We start from the raw sequence: 19,887 nt of genomic DNA on the forward strand, positions 1-19,887 counted from the left end.
GATGGGGGTTGGGAGGATTGGGATTTTCCTCGGATTTTCCATGGTTACTTCGATGGAAAAGAAAGTGAAACATCTAGCTTCCAAACAGCATATAGCAGATTGATGGTTGGGATCCCGAAGAAAGTGGAACAAAGAACCACAGGCAAGGTCTTGGAGCTGTGCTGCCAGGTTGGCCATCACTGCTGCCACCGCCAGGTGGTTCTGTTCTCCTCAGAGCGTTTCCTTGATGGAAGGCTCTGAGGATGAGTAGTCTTTTGTGCACCAAGAAAAATCCACCTTCAAAGGCTTTAATTGCTTACACTTTATTTGATCACTTACATTTACACTGTTTCAAGTCATATTGTAGAGCAAAATAAACATTTTGAATGGCATACATTTATCTTAGTTTACTTTTCTTTGTCTTTCATAACTTTTCCCTATCTTTCTTACTATCCAGAAACCTATAAATCAGTTTTATAATGACAAGGGTAAACAGTGTAAACTATTACCTAACGTGTAATTTCAACCAACAGTAATCACGATTTGGAAACAGTTTATTGTACTACTTGGGAAATCACTGTAAAGAATACTAATTCTTTAAAGAGGCATGTTTTATATATACTACTTTTTTTTAGTCCAAAGAAAGAAAGTCAGACACTCAAAAGTGTATTTTAATGTTAGAAATGCAAATTTGATGCTTTTTCTCACATAGTTCCTTGGCATTTTAATATGAATAATTTTTTGAATGGGCTCCTCGTTTGTTTTTATGATTATTATGTTATAAGTTACACTAGACTACCATTTTATAAACATGTTTATATAACATCCTTTATGTAATAACACTTGGAATGTAACTAGCTAAAAATGTTTTCATGTTTTTCCTTACAGATCTCTAAGCAAGAACAGAAAAAAATGGATACATTTGATGGGAGTGTGGCTGACACCTCATCTCGGTGCAGTGGTGCCCAGGACAGTGGCATTGGCAGTGACAGTGTTAAAATCAGAATAGTGCAAATAGAGCAACACAGTGGTACCAGTCAGCACCGCATCGCCCGTCCCTCTCACCAGTCATCCATTGTAAAAAACCTAAATTTCATCCCCTTTGACATATTTATTACTGCAAGTAGGATCTCACTAATGACATATTCCTGCACGGCCTTACCCAAATCGAAATCGCAAGAACAGAAGGATAATGAAAAAACAGGCAAGAGCTCATTAAATCTCCCAGAAGATGATTCAGATGTTACTAAATCCAGTGAGGCATGTATTTCCACAGTCACAGCAGACGATCTCTTAAGCAGCAATGTGCCGTTTCCCTCGGGGAAAAAAATAGGGGCCATCTCTCTTGAAAGTCTTCATGCAACCACAAGGTCATCTGCGAGACAGGCACTCGGTGTAACTATCGTTCGGCAGCCGGGACGAAGAGGGGCCGGCAATTTGCAGCTAGAACCCCTTTTACACGTCATTGTCTCCCAGCCGTCTTTGCTTCTGAGTTGTCACCACCGGAAGCAGCGAGTGGAAATGACCATTTTTGATGCTGTGCTTAAAGGGGTAGCCTCCGATTACAAATGTACAGGTAAGAGCCTTCAACTTTACTGGAGTGATAGAAACTGCTATTATATATTAAGTTTTATTCCCACTTTCAAGATTGATCAGCTGGCAGTCCAGACAAGACTTCTTTACAGAATATGTAATTTGGAAAGTTCACGTCCTACAGCTGAATCATGTTTAAGTAAGTGTTTGAAATGTATCAAGGTGTAAACCCTCATGTCCTTACTGTGCCTCTGAATATTCTTTTCTTCTTCTTCTTTTTTTTCCAGAAGCTAAATGAAACAGGTTTCTTTCTGGGCTATAGAAATGCTTGACAATTTCCAGTGATTGGGTAGCAAAGGGTTGTTTGGTTTTTTTCATAGTAATGGCCTGTAGGTGAGCTTTCCATGTAAATGCAGCTATCCAGGTAAAAAAAAGAACCTTAGAAAATGGCATTTATTGTTTTGATCTAATCATCTTGCTATATCAGCATAATAATAAATGCATTAGAGAAGGTTTATTTTTACACTCAGATGATTTAAAGATTTGTATACAAATACAAAACTCATGTATTAGTGGTGTTGGCCAACTGGCTCTTGTTGCCCCATCCACACCTTTCTTATAACCAGAAAGCATTCTAATATATTATTATAATTTTATTGAACTTCTGACACCTGTTGGTTGAGATTAGGCAAGTGATCAGTGATTTAGATTGAAGACATACTGGCTGTTAAGTAACAAGGGCTTAAATAACAATGTAGAGTTAGCTATTTGGCCAGAAAGACTGGAGAAGGTGGCTGAGTCACTTAAAACGTGGTATTGGAAGAGGACCCTAGCAAGCTCAGGTCTGATTCAGGCATATTAATTATTGCTGCCAGGTGGTTCCATCTGGAAGATGGAGGCCAGCAGTGGGCATTTGAAGAGTTTGTCCAGTCTGGTGGTTCATGCTTGGCATTAGGAGAACCATGCTGACAGGTGTGAGGATCAGGATTCAGCCCAAGGAAGTAAGGTCAAAGGAGCCCTTGCAAGTGCAGTGCAGGTCCTTGCTTTTGACAGGGTGACGGGCTAGTTGCTGCTCGGAGTAACCTAGGGTTACCTTTCAGACAGCCTGGTGCTGCCTCTGGCTCCCACTGGCTCGCAAGGGCCAATTGCTACATTTGGTACTTTGAAAGACAGAGTAGTTGAACCACTGGTGGTTTAAGTCAGCCATAATGAGAGTATTTATGCCACAGATATTGGCAAATGCTGTCAATCAGCTTTCCTTTTCTGAGGGCCAGTTGTTAAACATGTACCAGCAACCACTGCCTCCCTTCCTCAAACATGTTCTCCTTTACTGAGGCCTACAATATAGTAGGCATTTCAGGGGAACTGGAATGAGAGTGGAGTGAGGTAGTTGATGTTATGTGATTCAGAGACTTATGCCTGTATACCTGATACTTGCTTAGCATTGGCCAAAACTCGTTGCAGGATATGGAGAATGAAACTTCATTCCAAGCCCCTCCTTAAGTTCTTTCAGCTGTAGCCTCTTTATAGGTGGGTGGTTCAGTGGTCTCTACAAAGAGATATTTATACTAGATTCAGCAAAGTTATCAGGGCTCATATCAAAGATGTACATTTGAATCAGTTCCTAGGTAAAAATAATGAAGTACATTTTGTTTTTAAAAAGTCCTTGTGTGTAGGCTGGCATGGACCCCAATTTCAGTAGAGGAAGCTTAAAGTGAAGGTTATGAGCCAGAGTCAGTATAGGGAACTACACGTGGGAGGAAAAAGGCTTACATGTTATGTACTAGTATCTATTTAAATTATCATGTTTCTTAAAAATGCATTTAGCAATTTGGAGAAATTTATCAGAAAGAAAGTAGTTAAAATATAATGGCTTAAAAATGGAACTGGCATTTATTGAGTACTCTGTCTGTGCCAGGCATTGTACCAGCTGCTCTACATGCATGATCTCATTTAGTCTTTATCACAACTCTAAGGGAAATGTTATATTCCCATCTTACAGAGAAGGAAACTAAAGTTTGGAGAAGCTAAGTAACTTGTCCAAGATTACAAACCTAGCAATAAACAGCTAAAATTCAAAGCCAAGATTCGCTGGACTCCTGAGTCTTGTCACACAGCCTGTCTAGATCCCTAGAGTGGAGAGAAAGGTGACAATCACAATTCTCAGCCTCCAGTGTCCCACTTCCGACCATGCAAGTGTTTTATCTGGTGAACTTGTGTGTGTTAAATGTGCCCATGACGTGGCTACACTGTAGACCTCCTCTTGGTAGTATGGCACACCCGAGTTCAGATTCTAACTCTGTCACTTACAGAGGTGTGTGCCTACCTCATAGAGTGATCGTGCAATTGAAAGAAGATAATTCATGAAAGTACTTATCATTGAGTCCAGCAAATAGTAGGTCCTCATGAATGTGTGCTGCTACTGCTTACCTGTTATTATATAGTAGAAAGTTGACTAAACTGGGAAGCAAAAAGCCTGTAATAATAATATTGGCCCTGCCATTAACTAGCAAGTGATCTTAGCCAGGCAGTTCACTTCTTTGGGTTTCTGTTTCCTTGTCTGTAAAATGTGATGCCTATTCTAGATATTAACAAGGCCCATTACAATTCTAAAGTTTGATCAGTCAGTAATTTGGAAGTCATCTCCCCACACTCACCTTTCTAAAAATAAAGTATACTGCTTTCACCTCAGAGTGGATATGTGTAAGCCATTACCCTATCAGATTAAAATTTATTTTGACTTCTTTTAAAAATGCATATTTTCTTTTGATATTCCAGTGGAGCACTAATTAATTTATTCAGTGTTTTAAATACATTTTATTAAATGCTAATGAAGTTATTTTTTAAAATAACTTATCTGGAGAATTTCTATTTTAAATTGCTTACTTGAATGAATTACTCAAGTCCCATTATCAATTTCATTATCTAGAAACACTTCATGTTGCGCTTTCCTTCTTGAACAGAAAGCACTGGTCCATGTCCAGTATTCTTTTGAAGCCCTGAAACAGCCCATATGGGTAAGAAAAAAGAGAAAAATATGAATGAATATAATGTTAACAATTTTGGGAAGGAGGAGCTGGAAATGGAAGGGACCTATTCCATTTCTGGATTCTAAAGTGAAGGAGGCATTGCAGTGTCTTAATTGGAAAGACAAAAAGGGGCATCAATCACCATGACACTAGCTTTCGGAGAATGGTCAAAGAAAAGTCATAAGTTAAAAATGAAAGCGTATAGCATATGTCTTTCTGCAGTGTTCATGCATCAGGTCCTCAAATAACGTCATTTCATTCAACATCATATTTTTATAACATTGATGAGATACTGTAGGAACTTAACTATTATTCATATCCATTAGCCTGTAAAATTGGTTTCATTGTATGTTGTGTTTCTTAAAGTCACAGAATCTATGGATGACACTAAGGGAGGACTTACTGCACTTTCTCCCTTGATACTAAAATTAATCCTTTTCCATAAGGTAACTCAAGTGGCAGCCAGCCAATAGCAGTTTTAACATATATGTGCATCTCAGTGATTGCCCCAATTGAGTATGTCAGACATGACTTAATAATTTTATACTAATTATGATTAATGATTAAAGTTTAGCAGAATATGGAACTTCATGACCATGGGAGGCTGTGCCAGAGAAGCAATTTGGAAAAGCTTAGTATCATTTGTATGCAAATGATGGAGTAAGAAAAACTGCTTGGATACAGAGGAATGAAATAGGACTGCTCTTCAAATTATTTTTTCTAAATTATTTGTAGATTGAGCTCTGGCTGCAATTCAGAATAATTTTTAGCATTCTATTTACTTTATCTGTTTTTTGGCTTTATTTCTTTGTAATATATTTTACTGGTCGCTCTGGAGTTTCCAATTAACATGCCTAATCTTTTATTCTATTTAGTGGTTACATTTTACCGCTTCAAGGAAAATGTGGAAGCCTTACAACCATATAGATTTCCTATCCTTCGCCACTTACATTTTAATTATCATGTAGACTATGTCTGCAGATATTGAAGACTCTATCAGATGAATTTTGATCTTTGTTTCAATAATGTTACATAATTTAAAGAACTAAAACAGGAAAAACTAGTATATATTTTTTTATTTATATATACTGGTATATTTAATCCTCACCTGAACATATGTTTTTATTGATGTTAGAGAGAGAGAAAGGAGAAGAGAGACAGAAAAACAGCGATGTGAGACAGAAACGTTTATCACTTGCCTCCCGCACCTGCCTCAACCAGGGATCAAACCTGAAACCTAGTCATGTGCCCTGGCCAGGAATTGAACCCACAACCTTTTGGTGTACGGGACAAAGCTGCAACCAACGGAGCCTCCCAGACAGGGCAAAAACTAGTCGATATTTTATTTTTTCCTTGTACAGAGCTCTTCCTTCATTTCTCAAATGCCAAGTTTTCCTGTTATATTTTCCTTCAGCACTAAGAGCCTCCTTTAGCATTTCTTTTAGAGCAAGCCTTCTGGCAAGGAATTATTTTAGTTTTCTATGATCTGAGAGTGTATTATTTTCTCTCTATCATTCCTGAAAGATATTTTTGCTGGAAATGGAATTCTGGATTGTCATGACTTTCAGCACTTCAGAGATACCGTGTGTTCTACTGTCTTTTATCCTCTGTGGTTTCTGAAGAGAAATCCATGTTAATTCCTATTTCATTTCCATGTATGTAATATGTTATTTTCTCTATCTGCTTTCAAGATTTTTTTCTTTATTTTAGGTTTTCTGCAGCTTGATTATGATGTGTCTGGGCTTGATTTTTTTTTTAATTTATCCTGTTTGAGGTTCTCTTGACTCTGTAAATATATGTTTTGAAATTAAATTTAGGAACCTTTTGGCTATTATTTCCTTAAATGTTTTTCTGCACCAATATTTCTCTGCTTTTGGGACTCCAATGTTAAACTATTTTATATTATCCCGCTGATCACTGAGACTCCTTTGGTTTTTTTCTTTTTATCTATGTTCTTTATATTGGATAATTTCTGTTGAATTTCTCAGTTCTAAAATTTCCATTTGGTTCTTTTTTGTCATTTGTTTCTTTTCTGAGAACTATATTTCCATTCATTTCCAAGTGTGTTTACCTTTACCTCATGAAACATAGTTATAACACCTGCTAATGCCTTAGACGCTTGTCACGGCCACCACATGATAGCCACTGCCCTACATGTTACACACACACACACACACACACACACACACACGCGCGCGAATACCTTGCGGCAAAATTAGGAGAGAACAATAAAAGAAAAGTAGCTCTCTTGGAATTTTGACTGTTCTTGCCATCACTATGCACCACAACTTAGGACTCACTCTCAAGTCAAAGTAATAAGAGAAAAGACGAAAAACACAAGAAAAGTAAATGGGCCCTGGCGGTGACTCAGTGGCACACCGAAGGACCGGGTGTTTGATTCCTGGTCCAGGGCATGTACCTGGGTTCGATCCCCCAACCCTGGTTGAGGTGCATGCGGGAGGTAACCAATTAATGTGTCTCTCTCACATCAATGCTTCACACACTCTCTCTCTCCTTCCTCTTGCTCTACCTTCTCTCTCTTCCACTCTCTCTAAAACAAAATCAATGAGAAAAATATCATTGGGTGAGTATTAACAAAACAAAACAAACAAAAAAAGAAAATGGGAAACTCACCACTATATAGTTCATATCTGCAATTTTGAGGCCCTTCCCAAATCTGCATTGTTCTTGTTTACTTTTCTGAGTTCTCAGGTATTTGCTTTTGTATTTTTTTCAAGGTTTTACTTGTAAGCAGCATGAGAGTTAGGCTGCAGTGAACTTATTTCAATTTTGCCTGGCACCAGAAATCCTGCAATTTAAAATAATAAAAATATTTCCTAGTCCATTAACCAACACATGGCTTTCTGAGAAACTTAATACAAGATTTCCCCCCAAAAGTGATACTTTAATATCTTTACATCTATAAGCACAGATCAGTTAAATGTATTGTAATGAATAATTACAGCTTTCAGGGAGTTGTCAGCATTAACTTGATTCTGCCCATGTCACCATTACACAAAGAACATGGCCAAATACTCAGAGGGTGGTAGTGGTGTTTTCTCTGTGTGTTCCTTAGGGATATTCTTTCATGTTTTATAAAATCGAGTTAGAAGAGGAAATTCTGTGAAACTCATTGTCCCTCCTATCTTGTTGCCTTCTCAGCACATGTGACTTGACATATATACATATATGTGTGTGTTATATACAATTTATATACATATATTAAAAAACCTAAATTTACTATGAATAGCTACCCAGAATAGATGATAGTCTGTGTTTATACCTATAGCTATATCTGTTTTAGAAACCTGAAGTGAAATAAGAATGATGAGTTGCTTATAATTTTCAGTGATAAAGCATAATCCCCAATCTGCACAATTTAGTTATCTTAAATTATACCAGTGATACCTGTGTGTGTGTGTGTGTGTGTGTGTGTGTGTGTGTGTGTGTGTAGCTTTGTTTTACTCTCCATGATTTAAAAAATGACAGATTAAAGACTAAGTTATCAAGGTGAATTTCTTTTGTGGCTATTAATATCAATAACCCATAAGTGGTTTTCTACCTAGTTCAGTTAGATAATACAACTGTGAGTTAACAGGTTTCTTTTTAAAATATTGAAATAATGTGCCAATAGGCTTTTCCCTGCCCTCCTCACCTGGAGCAACCTCTGCCCGAAGCGAGGTCTGCCAGCACTCTCATGTGCAGCAGCTGGGTTATTGGCAATTCTCATTTAAATAAAGATGTATGTAGTTGTTTTTAACATAATCGTATTAGTTGTGTTTATAAATATTTAAAAATTGGTATTTGTTTTGTTTGAGGTAATAGAGTCCAGATTGGAAATTGCCTCATATCTTGACAAGGCAGCCTCAAAAAGTCATTTTTCTTCTTGTTTGTTTAGAGCTTTTGTTTGTTTTTGAAGAAATGACTGTGCCATCTGGTCAGTTGTGAAGGAATTGAACCATCCTGGCAGAATTTAACTAACCCCTCTGCTTCCTTAGTACACAGTCATTCAGCCCAGTATCTTATTACCTATTAATGTGTTCTAGGAACTAACAAATCGATTTGAAAACAATGCTTCTGCCCTCTTGCAGCTTCTCTACCTTATTCTAATTTTTCAAGCATCAGCAAAACTAAAATACAGAAATTAAAGTTGATTAGAATTTATCATACTGAGAAATATGAGTTTTCTAAATGTTACAGCTATGACTTCAGGTTCAATTAAGAGGCAAACATGGAATAGAATCGAGCTCACTGTGGGGTTTTTTTGTTTTTTGTTTTTTTTAGAGCTCACTTTGGAGTCATTCAGTCCTGGGTTCTAATCCCATCTCTGCTACTTATAGCTGTGTAACTATGGGCAAGTTATTTAACTTCTCTAAACCTCAGTTCCTGATCTCTAATATGGGGATAATACTGACAGCAACCTCCTAAAGTTGCTGAAAGGATTAAATAATGTATATATAGCTCGTGGCTAAGTGTGTTGCACAGGGCTCAATGAATGTTACTATTACTATTGTTGCTTTTATCATCATTGTTAATATCTTCAATCCAATTTTAAAATAGTGGTTCTAATAGCAAAAATAATTCACATCACTTCAGTGCAATCATTACTATTGTGTAATTTTAAAAATTGCAGTTACAGTAATTGACTTCTTTACTCTTTTGTGAATTAGGTCTGCAGAAAATGTGCCAAAGACATTTGAGTAAACCAACAGTTGGAAAATCATAAACTGGCTTCTTACACCTCATAAATCATATCTTGATTTCATTTAGTTATTGTGACTTTAAGAGAAGGATTGAGTTACATGTCTCTTTAGAATTAAAGGTTTTGCTAATGTCCCTGGAAAGGCTTAGCATTAACCTGTGACTTTACCGTCATAATGATCATAACTTGAACATTTATCTGAAAATTTAGCTGCTGGGAACATTTCTTGCTGACCTATAATGTGAAATGAAAGTATTACTTTGACAGGAATAGCAAGTAAGTAGGTCTATTAAATGAGAGGCACTCAACAAGAATTGTGCTGAGAAAGTTAAATAAGAAGTGACCCAGCCCAGCCAATGTGGTTCAGTGGTTGAGTGTCAACCAATGAGCTAGGAGGTCATGGTTCTACTCCCAGTCAGGGTCGGGGCACATGTCCAGGTTATAGGCTCCATTCTCAGTGGTGGGTGTGCAGGAGGCAGCCAATCAATGATTCTCTCTCATCGTCGATTTTTCTATCTCTCTCTCCTTTTCCCTTCCTCTCTGGAAAAAAATAAATGACCTAGCCAGTGGGGGAAACTAATGTATGGGGAAGGGTATTGAGATGAAAATCAGTAATTTTTACTTTTAGTCTTGGCTGTAATACTCTTGGCTTTTTTATGCAAATAACTAAATTTTTTGGCGTTTTAGCTTTCTTGTCTCTAAAATGGGTATAATAATATCTGTTTTTTATAGTTTAATCTGAGCTCCAAATGAGACAATATTTATGCAATGCCTTGGAACTATGAAACGTTCGTCAGCAGTAACTTGGGACTTCTGGAATTAGTATTAGTAGAAGGGAGAGCTTAATAGACCTTCCCTTTTGGACATGAGGAAAAGATTAGTGTCCTGGCCTTTTTGACACCCATTTTAACTAATATTTACTTAAAATGAATGAAAATGGGAGGAATCACTTAAGGCCACAGGTTTGGCTTTGATATTACAGAACTGACTTTGCTAAGAGAAGAGGCTCACAGTTGGGATTAAGTTGATCTTCCTTGGGTGTATATGATTACATTTCTTTACTAGACAGCACCCTGTATTCACGTGTACTGAATTTAATCAGATGTTGTCCTGCAAAACATCTGAACCCACATTTGAATTTAACATAAAACAACCGAATAGGAAAGATATCAGAACACCACGGAACAGCATAGAAGACAAATTAAAAAGAATTTATTGAAATGCTATTTCATATATTACCTGCTGGTTAGCATCATCTTGTCAATGAAGTGGGAGAGAAGGAGGGAAGTAGGGAATCTCATCTTCTACCCTGATTCCTTGTAAAGTAGTTTCTCACCAGCTGCTCTGACTAGCTGTGGACTCTGCTTGCTCTTCGTGAAAAAAAAGGAAGGAAGGAGGAAGGAGAGAAGGGGTGTGAAATTGCAGTCCTCATGCATTCACCATGTGTTTTTATAAATTATTTTAAAGTGTCATTTTGATCTATTTGTATAAAGGTTGGTATACCCAGATCCTTTTGTAAAGGAGTCTCTAACTTCTAGTTTAAAAATATGGGAAGAAGTCTACTTTGCCTTGCAGATCATTTACTTCCTGGCAGAGTATTTACTTCCTGTATGTGGGCCAAATATTTCTAAGGGATGGGAAAGAGGGTAAGACTATAGTTTTGGTAATTAATCAAAACCAAAGTGCAGGGACGTTGTCAAGTCTATAATTTCTCCTAGCTAGGAGTATTAGAGGGAAGTAAGTACATTAGCTAGTATTTCAAATCTCAATTATTATTTTAAAAATTAAATATAAATATGCTTACTATTTTTCAGATCAAAATTGGGTATAATTTTCACTAATAAGCAAAGGTTTTTATCTTTTACCTTTTGTATTCCTCTTATTTTAGATCAGTAATGAAAAAAATTTTTCAAACTCAAAAGACAAAAACAGAAACTAGGAAGAGTAGCTACTTGAAAGGCCTACCACACACTCCTATTTTGTTTAGAGTTTGAGTTTAAGAAACAAAATAGTGACTGTTTATTGGACTCCTATTATGATATGCCCCATAGGACACATTACACATATTATCTAGTACAATATTCTCAACAGCCCTGCAATTTAGTTTATTATTCCCATTCTGCAAACAAAGAAACTGGAACTCAGCAGTGTTCAGGTTAAACTCACCCACTTCAAGGAGTCAGGACTTACACCCAGGTCTGTCTGCCTTCAGAGTTCATGTTGTTCTCATTACCCTCCATTTTATCCTGTTATAAACTGACATAAACTCTCCTCTGGAACAAAATGTGAGAAAGCTCCATGAACTAATTCTGATTTCAGTAAGTCCTGGGTCAGTGACAGGCTATTTCACAAGCCCCTTCCATGTTGTCCCTCAAGAGTCCATCAGAAGTCACTTAATGCTGTTTTATAAACATGACAGCCCTGTGCCTCAGGCCACAGAGACCCTGCCTTCCTAAGCAGCCATAGATGCCACTTTGGTTCTGTGGCAGCCTGGGACAGGCCTGGGCTCACTAGCTGTGGCAGACTTCAGGATGTTTGTAACCCATAATTATAGGCCATTGAAGACTTTGCAGAAAAGTGAATAAAATATATAGTCTGTCACTTTTTATTTTTAATTAAATTTATTAAGATGACATTGGTTAGTAAATAAAATGGAGACAAGTAAATCTTGAGGCTATTTGCAGTGCTGCATCATATAAGCATTAATTTTATGCTTCTGATGAATTTGTGATATTTTTATCCTCTACTAACAGAAAGAAAACTCAAATGCTATAAGACATCAAAGCAGAAAGCTACTGAAATGTAAATCTGCGATAGTAGTTTAGGGAACAGTTTTAATTACATATCATTGAAATGCTAACATTACCATCCATAGGATTGGAAATTAAAGCATGATGTAATTCCAAAAGTTGTTGATAATATTGAGCAAGATTTTGTTACCCAGGATTGTAAGCAGCAGCAAGATCTGTTTAATATAGCAAGAAGCTCATACCAGGAGCAAGATGTCAAACCATTCTCTTGGGGAAGAAAACATGGTTAAAATGAGGCACACCACAACCCAGTTAATCAGAAGTTTATTTTTCAGACTCATCCCCCAAATTTCAATTAATAAGATTTTTTTCCAGAAACATCAGGTTGCAAGAACTCTCCACTATAGGAAAATTCTGTTTTCTTGACACTTAAGTTAGCACCAATTTTTCACAGAAATGTCAAAGAAAAGAGTATCATGTGAAAATTAAATCCAAGGGTCAAAAACCATTATTGTGACTATAGTTTCTTGCATTTTCCACAATAGAAACTTTGCCTGGAACTGTCAGAGAAAATAACTATTGGGCTAACCTTTCTTCCTGCCCGTCCTTAACACATTAAGCGCCCAGTCAGTCACCAATGACTGACACTATACTTTCCGTCCGGAAGACAAAACAGGCTGGGCACTTAACGTGTTAACCAATCCACTTGTAGAGAGGCTCTTAAACACAAAAGTGCCCAAGAGAAGGCAGACAGAGGCACAGTATCACCTCCTTATAAACCTGTGGTTAATCAAGTTACTGTGAGAAAGGGGCAAATGAGGGAGAAAATTCTGTTGGTGTAGAGCTCACTCTAGTCCGCTTTATAATGATATGTGGCTTTCAAAATGAACAGATTCTTATGGCACTCGGCTTTTTAGAGTTCAAAGTTCTTTATTCACCTGGCAAAAGAATTTAAAACTTTTTGTCTGCATGGTAGGTAACAGAAGTATCTGGTGTAAAAGTAATTGGACTTCATTATATATTCAGTGTTATATCAAACTTAAAATGAGAAAATTACCACTAAAATCTGTGGGGAAATGTCTTCTCATTGGCACCTTAGTAAACTTTCAGCTTAGTTATAGAAAAGGATTATCCTGCCACATAGTAGAACAAAGCAGAGTTAATAATAAAGCCGACAAAATCTGTAGCAATCAGCTATTCTGTATCAGTGTGGAAAATGAAATTTTATGTTAAGTATAAGATTGCAAAGAAAATAAATTAGTTCGTTTTCAAAGTTTTGTTTTGAGTTGGGCACAATGAGTCACATTGTATTTTATTAATTCAAATGTTAAGCAAAGACATACTTAATTCTGAATATTTGCTAGGGGTTAAAAATAATAATAATAATGAGCAGCTCTAAAGAATCAGATTTCAGAGGAAGACCTTCCAAGCAGTTAAGTAAGATGAAGGTTTTGGGAAGAAGAACAAAGTAATCTGCAAGCATGAAGAATACAATCTGAAGCACCTCTCTGTGGAAGCCAACAATACCTGATCTATCCGGAAATGGCCTTGAGACTTTCTGAATCTTATCTTTGGTTGTTTCTTGTGGCAGGATATGATGAACTATCCTTTTTTTTTTTTTTTTTATTTTTTTGGAGGCCAGGTCAACCCAGAAGAAAAACAGGTATTATAAGTTATAATATTTGTTTTTCTTATTGAAGTGAATTCTAGCTGACTTTGAACAAGATTTATGGCTATGAGCAATTTGTCATTTTTCTGACCCATTTCCCACAGTCTGTTACTCCCAATACAATGTGGTTTTCTCCTACTTTTTAGGCTTAGAGATAAATGCGCTCATCAACATTAGGAGAAGCTTATTAATTTTAAGAGCTTCCTGTATTCAAATAAATATGTGTTTGCAAAGTATGAAAAGAAAACTAGCAAAGTCTGAAGGAGCTTCCAGTGAAACAGTCTCCGTATTTGTCACTCCATTTATATTATATTCACAGGCTCCTTTAATCTTAGTTTATCTGGTGCTTTCCCAGCTATATTGACCCTGAGGGATGTGTAATACGAATCCTATTTTCTAGGCCCGATAATGGAATTCAGAAGTTAAATTGAAGACAGTAACGGAAGTCTAGTAGTCATACCCTCATTATCTAGCCATTAGAGTATAAGGGACTAAACAGTGACTGGGATTTTGACATGTCTTTCTCTTACTACTGCTGCCTCCTATAACCACAGTGACTACAGGAATATTCAGAGTGGAGATTTTAACCAAAAATTGGAGAGTGGCCACCAGCCTTGTCAAACATTCAGTATTCATCAACCATGCAACCTTTACTTTCCTGGATGTTCCTAATTTCAGTTCTTTTCTATCAGCCCTGTAAGGACAGCTGTGCTTCTAAACTGGTTGTGTAGTAATTAAACCAACAATATCATTAAGCCAGTAATATTTTGTTGGGTAATAGTCATTGAAATTTTGGCTTCCTTGTATACATTTCCTAGACTTTTCCATTTTCTTTATTCCTAGTCTATTGCCAGTTTGTTTATTTTCTGTCAAGTCATATCGTCCTGTAATTGCCCTAATGCAGATTCCTAGGCTGGGTGCCAGATGCAGGTCCTCCAACTTCTACTGAAAGAGAGGCAATCTGCATGAGGCCCACCTCCCCTGCTTGTAAAACGCTCACTCACATTATCATACTTTGCTGTTCCCCCAGTCTATACCTTGATGAAGGCAGGACATCACATTACCTTGAAGTGCTTTTTTCTCTCCCCTTTATTTTAATTTTTATAAATGCTGTGTTGTCCTATTTTTTTCAGCTCTGAATAAATTCTAGGTTCATATATGTGCTTAGGATCATCCTAAAGATTCTTACCCCTTCCTCTCTAATAACCACCATACTGTTGTCTGTGTCCATAAGGCTTTTTGTTTGTTTCATGCTTTCTGTTTTCTATCGCACATATATGTGTATTACACAGACATTATCGATTTTTTTAGTCTTGGCCTATCTGATAGGCCTACTTACTAAAAACTATTTTCTTTGATTATTGCTAACATTGAATTTCTCTTAATGTTTATATTTTTAAATGTTTATTGTTTATTTATTCACTAGGGGCCCAGTGCACAAAAATTTGTGCACTCGGGGGGGAGGGGGTGTCCCTCAGCCAGGCCTGTGCCCTCTCGCAGTCTGGGACCCCTCGGGAGATAACAACCTGCTGGCTTAGGCCTGCTCCCGGGTGGCAGAGGGCAGGCCCAATCCCTAGGTGCAGCCCCTGGTCGGGCTCAGAGCAGGGCCGATTGGAGAGTTGGGGCGCCGCCCCCTGTCATGCACAGAGCAGGGCGGATCAGGAGGTTGCGATGCCACCCTCAGTCACGCTCAGGGTAGGGCCGATTGGGGGGTTGGGGCACCACCCCCGTCACACTCAAGGCAGGGTCGATGGAGAGGTTGCGGCGCCACCCCCTGTCACGCACAGAGCAGGGCCAATCAGGGGGTTGGGGCGCTGCCCCCTGTCACGCACAGAGCAGGACCAATCAGGGGGGCTGGGGCTCTGTACCCTGTCACGCACAGAGCAGGGTCAATCAGGGGGTTGGGGAGCTCCCCCCTGTCACGCACAGAGCAGGGCCCATCAGGGGGTTGAGGAGCTCCCCCCTGTCACACACAGAGCAGGACGGATCAGGGGGTTGGGGCGCTGCCACTGTCACACTCAGGGCAGGGCCGATGGGGAGGTTATGGCTCTTCCCCGTCACACACAGAGCAGGGCCCGTGGGGGGTGGGGGGGTACCGCACCCTGTCACACACAGAGCAGGACCAATCAGGGGGTTGGGGCACCGCAGCCTGTCACACACAGAGCCGCAGGGCGATCAGGGGGTTGGGGAGCTCCCCCCTATCAGGCACAGAGCAGGGCTGATCAGGGGGTTGGGGCGCCTTCCCCTGTCACGAACAGAGCAGGGCAGATAGGGAGGTTGTGGCCCTGCCCCCTGTCACACACAGAGCCACAGGGCAATCAGGGAGTTTGGGCGCTGCCCCCTGTCACGCTGATCCCGGTGCCGGGAGGCCTCTCGACTCCGCTGATCCTAGTGCTGGGAGGCATATTACCCTTTTACTATATAGGATAGAGGCCTGGTGCATGGGTGGGGGCTGGCTGGTTTGCCCTGAAGGGTGTCCTGGATCAGGGTGGGGGTCCCGCTTGGGTGAGGGGCTGATGGCTTTTTGTAGCTGGTCACACACCCTTCAGGGTGGGGGTCCCCACTGGGGTGCCTGGCCAGTCTGGGTGAGGGGCTAAGGGCTGTTTTCAGGCTGGCGGGTGACTGAAGCTCCCAACTGCTCCTGTTTTTCTTTTTTTTTTTAATTCTGGGCCAGCTTTAGCTCTGGCTCTAGCTCTGAGGCCTCTGCTGCTGAAAGCTGGTATCTGGTTTGTTTGGGTTCTATAATCGAAACACTGTATCAACTCCAGCTCTGAGATCCCGGAGGCTGAAAGCAGGTTTCTGGGGTTTTGTTTAGCTTCTATATTTGTAACAATGTTTCAAACTGCAAGCTCAGAGGCCGGCAGTTGCGGCAGGCAGGGAACGTTGGAGTCCTCCATCACTGAAGCAAGCAAGCCTCATGTTAGCTTCAAGCTGCCTGGCTGCCAGCCGCCATCTTGGCTGGCAGTTAATTTGCATATCGCCCTGATTAGCCAATCGGAAGGGTAGCGGACGTATGGCTAATTACCATGTTTCTCTTTTATTAGATAGGATTTTCTTCATTTAATAATTGCTTATCTATCCTCTACCCATTTTTCTATTGATATCCGTTGTTTATATGAATGCTCTATATTAATGATATCCCTATTCTCTCAGACAGGTTTGGATATCTGATTCCTATAGCTTGTTTTATTTAACAGTATGAGTTTTACTTGCCAGTTTCTTACACATAATATTTCTACATCAATTGAATTCATCTCTGTTCATTATTTAGTTAGTTACATACTTACATCTGATTTCTGTTTTCTCTGTTAGATTATTGTTCTCTCTCTTGATTGTGTTTTCTTCAAAATAAAGAATTATGTCTTGTATAGGTTTGACACAGTACCACTTACTTCATAATAACAGCTTCTTGATGGCTACATGGGTAAGGCCCTGGCAGGTCCATAGCTCCTCCAGACTAATTGTAGATCCTCCCAACAACAGACATTTGACATCCTTTCCCCAGACTTGACCATTATATTTAAAAGAGAGAATAGTATAGTGTTACTATGTAATGGATCTACTATGCATATTCTCACTGCTTTAAATTCACTGATCATATAAAAAGAGAAGAATGCACTAGTTTAGTGTTTGATCTTTACCACATAGATCTAACGTCACGATCAATTGCTTTCAGTATTTTCTTTGAAATCACATAAAGGTTCATATGCCAAATTTCATAAGGATCACATGATAAGGTCAGGAAATACAAATTCCAAGGCAGAATTTATATGCCCAGTTCACATATGACAGTAATACTGTATAGCCATATGTTGAATATAATACACTGTATGTAAATGCTATTCTTGAAAGTCATCCAATCAATAAAACCTAAAATAAATAACACTTTAATAACACATTTCAAATCAACTGAAAATGGAATAGATGGACTCTATGGCAAGAACATCCCTATAAAATTGACATTCAGAGGCCATTAAAACACAGAGAGTAAAACAATCTTGAAACTAAAGAAAAACTGTGAATATTTAGAAGTTTTTAAAAAGCCTACTACATTGTATGCCAAGACACAGCAGTTGTTTTTATTTAAAGAGCTATTTCAATAAAAACTGGCTTGCTAAACATTAAAAAGAAAATTCCGTTTGCCATCCGTTTGCTAAAAAAAAAATGCTTTTAAAAACTATATGCAATATTAACGAGAAAAAAGTTTTTAAAAAATACACTGTACTTAATAGAAAAACTTAAACCAGAAAAAGTCCAATTTTAGTTATAATTGGGACTATTAAAAGATCGACCAATTTTTATCATTAAAGAAGGTTATGGGAAAGCTACTGAAGTTAACTTCAAAAGCCTAGCAGTAAAAAGTGATTGTAATGTCAGTAACACTCTGAAACAGATCAAATAACCCTTAAGTAGTACTAATCCACTGCTGCTTTGAACATGTAGATGCTTTTTTAAGCTGAAAAGGTTGCACTTTTTCTTTAATTTGTTTCCAACATCCCGTTTAAAAAAAAAAAAAGAAATACAACTGTTCAACTGTTAACGGTCAGCAGCTCAGTGTACAGAAACTTTACCTTCACTCAAAGATGGTATTGGTTAAGATTTGAAATGTCTTTTCCTTTGGGCCTGGTTCTGGAAAACATGGTTTTATCCTTTCACCTTGTGCAAAGAGAGCTGCTCTTTCTCCATGCAAACACTTGTGTTACAAATGAGTATTCTCTATGTATACAGATGAACCAATGAAGGTTACATAAATAATTAACCAGATTTTTCCCCCCCTCTCTGTCAGCTGAGTCTGGCACCAAAATGAGACGTTTGTGATGTAATTGACATTTTTCGTTTCAATTTTGTCACTTCAGATCCTGGGAAGACTCTGCCTGAAGCCCTTGATTACTGCACAGTTTGGCTGCAGACGGTGCCTGGAGAAATAGACAGCAAAAGTGGTATTCCACCTTCCCTGGTAATGCTACAAATTAAAGACTTTCTTAATGGACCAGGTAAGAAAGTCATAATACAAAATGCATGTACTCTTTTTTTTTCATGGGAGTATATGAACATGTACATAGGGTTTGTTAGTAATCTTAATATTCGGTGCCGAAAATGAACAGTTCATTAGTTTTCCGGAAGTGTGCTGTTCTCAGGCTGCCCATTATAGAGGTCAAACGGCAAATATTAATATGCATTAAAACTTACCTTTAATCTGACATAATGTAGTTAACAATTAAAGAGTATTGACTGGAGACCAAAGACCCAAGATTTTATTTCTATCTTTTCTACTAATTAACTCTGTGACCCTAAGCATTTGATCCCCTTGCCTGTAAGTGAAAAGAATAAAGTAGATGGATAGGTAGGTAGATGGGTGGGTGGGTAGGTGTGTGGGTGAGTTGATGTATGGGTGGATAACATACATGATATACATACATAAGTATACATAGTATACACAGATTTGGTTAGATACATAAATTCATTTATTTCAAAAGCTTAGCAAAGTACTTGAAATATATTAATACTCAGTTTTAAAGAGACACAGATATAAAAGTATATTGAATGCTTATAACATCCAGGCACTAAGTGTTTTACACACTCATATAACCCAAGGAGTGGGCACTATAATTATCCCAATTTTATAGTAAGGAAAAGTGATGTAAATTGCCCAAGGTCATAGTGACAGAGGATCCATTTAAACCCTGTTTTTATGCCTCCAAAGACCTAGATCGCTTCTGTACTATACTAATTTTACCATAACTAAAGTTCTTCTGTTTTCCCCATATGCTCCTCCTCCTCTTTCTTTTTCCTGCTCTGTTTCTTCTTCCTTCTTCTCATGCTCTGCCTCTTTTTTTTTTTATCATTCTTTCCTCATCCCAGTGAAATTTTAGCTATTTAGTTAACAGAAAGTACTACATTTCAGTTTTCCTCTTGTTAATTTGTACTTACAGTGCTTCAAAACATATTGGTCCTCAAAAGAAGATTAATTTATTCATTAAGAATCTAAAACAATGCTTTTACATTGTCTTAAGATCACTAGCAATACTCTGAAAGGTATGCATTTTGATGAGTGAAAGTATTGCTGTGTGGACCTGGTTAAGTTTGTGTGCTGCGGCAGCCAAGGCCCTTAGCATCCACCAATGAGGATGGAGAAGGTGGTCTGTCATTGTGTCTGCAGTAAACGGAGCCTGAAACCACCACCACTGGCCTCTCCCTGTGGCCCTGTTTCTCTATTGATGGTAC

The 19,887-nt window shown here is 38.4% G+C and overlaps 1 protein-coding gene across 10 annotated transcripts in view; it reads left to right on the forward strand.

Annotated features, from left to right (window-relative positions):
* Positions 1-19,887, forward strand: part of VPS13B (vacuolar protein sorting 13 homolog B) — a 613,015-nt gene that overhangs the window by 418,267 nt on the left and 174,861 nt on the right. For all 10 annotated transcript variants that reach the window (XM_036337858.1, XM_036337862.1, XM_036337864.1 and 7 more), the window contains 2 exons: positions 868-1,555; positions 18,519-18,656. In XM_036337858.1, the coding sequence (XP_036193751.1) occupies positions 868-1,555; positions 18,519-18,656 (826 nt within the window). The remainder of the gene's footprint in view (positions 1-867; positions 1,556-18,518; positions 18,657-19,887) is intronic.

This window comes from Myotis myotis, unplaced genomic scaffold, assembly GCF_014108235.1.
Source record: "Myotis myotis isolate mMyoMyo1 unplaced genomic scaffold, mMyoMyo1.p scaffold_m19_p_16, whole genome shotgun sequence".
Taxonomy (NCBI): Eukaryota; Metazoa; Chordata; class Mammalia; order Chiroptera; family Vespertilionidae; genus Myotis; species Myotis myotis.